The sequence below is a fragment of the Gekko japonicus genome, unplaced genomic scaffold (genome assembly GCF_001447785.1).
Source record: "Gekko japonicus isolate JY-2015 unplaced genomic scaffold, Gekko_japonicus_V1.1 scaffold299, whole genome shotgun sequence".
NCBI classification, from domain to species: domain Eukaryota; kingdom Metazoa; phylum Chordata; class Lepidosauria; order Squamata; family Gekkonidae; genus Gekko; species Gekko japonicus.
In genome coordinates, this window is record NW_015170896.1 from 1,103,993 (window position 1) to 1,110,020 (window position 6,028).

At 46.2% G+C, this 6,028-nt stretch overlaps 1 protein-coding gene across 1 annotated transcript in view; it reads right to left on the minus strand.

Moving 5' to 3' along the window:
* TULP2 (tubby like protein 2) overlaps positions 1-6,028 on the minus strand; it is a 22,004-nt gene that overhangs the window by 12,758 nt on the left and 3,218 nt on the right. Inside the window, exons 3-5 of the mRNA XM_015418524.1 lie at positions 5,533-5,646; positions 4,972-4,984; positions 1,311-1,420 (exon numbers count right to left, since the gene is read on the minus strand). Coding sequence (XP_015274010.1) covers positions 1,311-1,420; positions 4,972-4,984; positions 5,533-5,646 — 237 coding nt within the window. The remainder of the gene's footprint in view (positions 1-1,310; positions 1,421-4,971; positions 4,985-5,532; positions 5,647-6,028) is intronic.

Sequence of the window (6,028 nt, forward strand, 5' to 3'; positions counted from 1 at the left end):
GCCCCCCCCCCGTGGCAGGGAGGGCTGAGCGGCTTATAGCCGCTGGCTGGCCAAGCCTTCTCCCGCCCCCTTTCTGTCCCTGGCGGCGGCAGCTGTACTTTTGGGGGGATTTAAATATTTAAATATCCCCACATTTTTTTTTCCAAGTTTTCAGATTTTTCTGCACATCTGGGTATTGCCCCAAATGTGCAGGGAAATCTCCCTGCCCCCCAAGTGCCCCCTGAGATGTGGATTTAGATATCCACACGGAGGGGGCATGTTGGGAATTAGATATATAGATTACTACAAACAATATGTATAACCTAAGTAATATCAAAAATACATGTATTTATCGTCAGTGGGTTAAGAACAGTTATGGGCCCAAGTGTAGCACTACACACCATTTATGGTACATGGGCTCTGATCAGTTGTTTGCACCTGCATTTTCTGGACCAAGATCAGAAGGCATACAATAGCAACATTACTCAGCGCGTATGCATCTGACAGTGGCACAAGGCTAGACTCTAGGAGGCCTCATGAGCATTCTCATGCCTTGTGTAAATTGATCTTCGTTATAAAACTTCTTTTTCGGTCCCACATCGACTTGTGAAGTGTTTTACTATTGTATCGTGAGCTGTTATGTACAGAAATTGCTTGACCACTGAGGAAGGCCTATTGGGGTCACAACAGTTCCTACTTGTGTATATTGTATTTTTATTCTGTAATGAGGCTACAGTTGGGCCCATAACTGTTTTTAACCCTTTGACAATAAATACATGTATTTTTGATATTTTTGGAACTGATCTCTGTTGTAATCCCACGCAGGGCTAAATGAGATGCAACGGATTTTTGAAAAACAGCTGTAAGGGTCCCCCAAGCCAGACTAGGCCCACTGTCCCAGGAATGGGTGCCTGTATTCTCCCTAAGGAGCAAATCGCTTTTGGGCATGCCTATCAGGAAAATGATACTGGGGGGGAGGGTTAGCTGCTCACACCCCCAGCCCCAATCTGAATAAATCCTTTCCCCCCCACAGTTCCTTTTAAAAAGCCACACGGGATAGCCGTTAACGGCTCCCTTGCTATCTCCTTTGGCTCTTATTTCAAAATAGTGAAGAGCTGGAACTTTGCGGGCCCACTTTACAGAGGAGGACTTTTCTGGAACACTATATCCAACTTCGGTCACTTTGGTATCCAAAGGAGAACTCCGTCCTTCATCCAAGACAAAGAAGAAAACCTGGCTGACTGGGGGTCAGTTACCTGACCGTCGCCTGGAGATGCAGAAACTCACAGAGATGCTGGTTGCCTAGCAACCGAGGCCCTCCCCAGCCTCACCTTCTCTCTGCTTGGCCTGCCAGCCCTTCTTGGGCTCTAACTCCTTCTTGCCGATAGGCTGGGTTTCTTCCAAAATGGCCTCTTCAAGCTCCACCTCATCAGAGAAATCTGTTCAGGCAGGACAAAAAAAAGACAGACAAGTCCTGAAGAAAAGCAGGAGGACACTGGTGGTAGGAATCAGGACCAGTAATTAATTTCCAGAGAAAGAAGCGCTGGGCCTCACACCACCTCATCCTCTGACTGGACTATCCTGCTCGTGGTGTGAGTTTGAGCTGTGATGACTCAGTGATGAGGAGAGTGTGTTCTGTTCATGCTCAAAGATACTCTTGTTACTAGTTCAGTTCAGTTTTTATAATGACCCACAGGCAGTGTTCCCTCTAAGCTGAGTTAGTGTGAGCGAGCTCACAGTTTTTTAGCCTCCGGCTCACACATTTTTGTCTTCGCTCAGGAAGGATGGCTCCAGAGCAAACTCATTCATGCCGTAGCCAAATCACTCCCTCACCACTTTAATGCCAGTAGCTCACAAAGTAGAATTTAAGCTCACAAGACTCCACAGCTTAGAGGGAGCACTGCCCACAGGCCATTATCGTTGCCAGCCCGGGGCTGGGAAAGTCCTGGAGGTTTTGGGGGTATATCCTGGGGAAGGAGCTCAGCAGGATATAATGCCACAGAATCCACCCTCCAAAGTAGCCATTTTCTTTAGGGAAACTGATCTCTGTCATCTGAAGATGAGGTGAAAATCCAGGAGACCTCCGGACCCCATCTGGAGGGTGGCCACCAATATTCCCTCTAAGCTGTGGAGTCTTGTAAGCAAAAATTCTACTTTGTGAGCTACTGGCATTAAAACTGTGAGCGAGTGATTGGGCACCTGCATAAATTAGTTTGCTCTGGAGCCCTCCTTCCTGAGCTAAGACAAAAATGTGTGAGCCGGAGGCTAAAAAACGGTGAGCCGGCTCACACTAACTCAGCTTAGAGGGAACACTGGTGGCCACCCTACAGGCCACTCAGAAACAGAATGAAACACCTAAGAAAATTAGTAACCTACATAAAATCTCAGCATAGATCATTCATTTTAAAATAATTAACAGCTGAAGGGTTAGAATCTGAGTAGATTCTACACAGGGCATTAACTCGGCCTATATTTTCCTCACAGAGAACAGAAACAGCCACAGATAACGGTAGCTCTTTGGTCAGCCCTGGCCAGTAAGAGTTTGAGAGACTTCTGTTCAGAGAACAGTTTTTTGTCAACCAAGCCGGGTTCCAATAGATCCAATCTGTTACTACCTCTTTTAGGAGTTTATTATTAGGGTCAAACCACATGTTATGTCTGCTCTGTGATTGTTATACCACAGCTGCAAGTCTCCTATTAGAACTCAATTGACAAATGCTGCAGGAGCCCAATTCTGATCGAGACCATGTCACAGAGGGAAGAGGGGTTCCTGCCTGCTGCACCATTTTCCTGACTTGAAACAGCACTGCTGGTGGAGGGGGGCAATGTTCCCTCTAAGCGCCACAGTGTTGTAAGCTGAAATTCTACCTTGTGAGCCAAAAAAGCTAGTAGCATTAAAGTTGTGAGTGAGTCTACATTTGATTATCGCATAAATTAGTTTTTTAGAAGATTATTTCCATAACCTTGTAAAATTCTCAGAATAAATTCTTTTAAATTATATTTAAACTATATTTTATGAATAAACATTATAAGAGAAAACAGAATCAAGTCAAATCTCACCCACCCATTCCCACTATATTGGTAGACCTGTCCTCCGGAGAACAGGTCTACCCGTCCCATTCCATCCGTCCTCCGGAGAACAAGTCTACGCACCCCTTTCCACTATATTGGTAGACCTGGCCTTGAACTGTTACACTGCACTGAGCCTTAGTAAATATACCAGCACTGGGGGTGGGTGGGGGGTGGGGGGGACTCTTGTAGTATACTTTTGAGTTTTTTTAGTGAAATATGACAACCAACATTGTCAAGTATAAAAGAGGTGGAACAATCTATGTCAGAACCCTGCCTAATCTAACAGGAAGTGTCTTCAACCTGCCCAAACTATTCAAATATTTATATCCCAATTTTCCATGTGACTCAGGGCAGCTTACGAATCATACTGAAAAGCATAATAGGGGTATGCAAAATAAATAAATAAATTGCTTTCTTCCAGCTCCATTATAGCCTATGGAGACCATTATAGTCAATGGGCCCCATAGGCTATAATGGAGAATTGATCTGGGGGAGCTATCTTTTGAGGCAGAGGTACCAGATTTTCAGCACAGCAAATGGTGCCACTCCTCAAACCTTTCCCCAAGTTTCAAAAAGATTGAACCAGAGAGTCCAGTTCTATGAGCCCGAGAAGGAGGTGCCCCCATCCTCAATTGTTTCCAATGGAGGGAAAAAATTTTCTCAGTTCACTTGAAGGCTGAGCTGCCAGCTAAGTTCCCTGTCCTGCCAGCTAAAATGTTGTGCACCAGAACCCCCTAGCACAGCTTAGAGGGAACTTTGGAGGGGGAGGCATAATTTGCCATCAGGAGGCTACAACATGCTCTGAATGCTTCACAACAGGGCAAATAATGTACCCCTCCCTGCTGTTTCAGATTGTGGAAGTGGTGTAGGAGGAGACAGAAGCCCTCCTCCCTGCAATATGGGTCCAACCGGAACTGGGCCCCTACAGCATCCCATGCGGAACTTACAGATGGCCTCCTGCTGCAAGTCCCCGAGTTGATCAGGTGGCAGCTGTAATATGTAGGTTGGCCCTTATTACAAAACTAGCTAAACTCTGGCATTAAATTTCCTTTGGGATGCCTGCAGTTTACTAGTGTGACTGGGGATTTTAATGAGGCCAAGAAAGGGACTGAGTGCCAGCAAGCCCTTTGATAGGGATCTGAGACCCAAGGAAGGTAAAACGCTTATGAAATCCTTTCCTGCAACCTCCCAGCCACATTTCTCATCAAGCTACCTGACACAACAATCAGACAAGAGCTTCTGATCTGGCCCTTGGGTCTTCTGAGTCCTCTCCTGACTTTATAAATATTTTGGGAATTTGGGTTCTTCGATTGCTCTGGGTGTGGCAATAGTTGAGAATATGACTCCTGTGTTCTCTAAGAAGAGATTAAGTCTTGAGGATTAAGATCCCACCATCTTCAACTTTTTCAGACTTGGAGCTCACCAAGCTGAAAGCATGTGGCAGGAAATCATGGGATGTCAGACAGGAAGAAGAGCCAGTGCTATGACCTAAAACAGAGATGTTGAACTCATTTGTTACAAGGGCTGCATCTGACATAAATGTCACTGTTGGGCTGGACCATGTGTGCTATAAAATGTAATGCTAGGTATGGGAGATATAAACTTTGTAAAGGACACAGGCAAACCCAATTAACAATATGATTTTTTTTCACTCAAAATACAAACATGTTTTAAATAAACTCCTAAAAGAGGTAGTAAAACTCTTACAATATTTCCTTAAAGTATCTCCCTGGTGCCCACCCTCCCACTTCTACTGCCCATGACTCATTAGCGCTGGGACAGTAGAAAGGGGCATAATGCATAACCTCATTCATCTGGCAATAGAGGTAATAACCAGTTGTTCATGGGCCGGATAAGAGCCCTGGACGGGCCAGTTCTGTCCCATGGGCCATATGTTTGACACCCCTGGCCTAAAACGATGGTGGGGAGGTCTCTATGCTGCAAGTATGCATGGAGCACTGGAGGACTGACTTGAGGTGGAGGGAGGTAGCAAAGGAGATTTGGGGGTGGGAGACTCTGGACCTGCCTTTGCTTAAAAGGAATCCTCTTCATCCCTGTGTGATCTTGCTTTGCTGTCCTCCCACTCCTCTCAGCAGGTGGACAAAGAGAGGAAGGAGCCATAGTGGCTCATGGGTACAATCTGCTTGGCATGCAGAAGATTCCAGTTTCAATCCCCCCAATCTCCAGTTCAAAAGGCCAGGTAGGAGGTGATGTGAGAGACCTCAGCCCGAGACCCTGGAGAGCAGCTGCCAGTCTGAATAGACAGTACTGATCTTGATGGACCAACTGTCTGATTCAGTATAAGGCAGCTTCATGTGTTCCTGTTACTCTTAACGTAGCCAAGGAGGCTGCATGACATACCTGAGGAGCATGCTGAAGACTGCTGGATTGGATTGTCGTGGAGACGGGTCTGTGAAAGGAGCTGTAGGGTGTGTGTGTGTGTGGGGGGGTGAGGTTTGCCAGCCTAGGACTTGCTGTTACCTGCACTTTCTCCTTGGCCGTTGTGGATCCGATTCACTTGCTTAGAGCTGCTCCATGGGTGAATGCCAAAGTGAGCCTCTGGGACAGATTCCACAAGGAAAGGATTGTTTGTACCTTTGGGAAGGAGAGATGGAAGGATAGTTAGGCACGTTGTGTGTATGACCTACCCACCCTCTCCTGTTTAGCTGAGGTGGGAAATCTCTGGTCCAAAACACAAGGGTCTTGAGTGATCTGAGTTTAAATCCCAATTCAGCCCCAGCTCAGGCACACCAATCGCAGTGGAGAAGTTATAGTGCAATCACATGGACTGAAAAGGGGGCTTTCCACATCATGGTAGCAATTTTTGCCACTATGGTGCTACGTTCTTTTATGTAACACCATTGTGCCAATGTGCCTCCCATGTGAAGGGGAGGGAACAGATATTACTAAATCAGATGGTGTCCACCTAAGTTGGCAATGCCAAGTTCCGAAATTCCTGGAGATTTGGGGTTTGTGG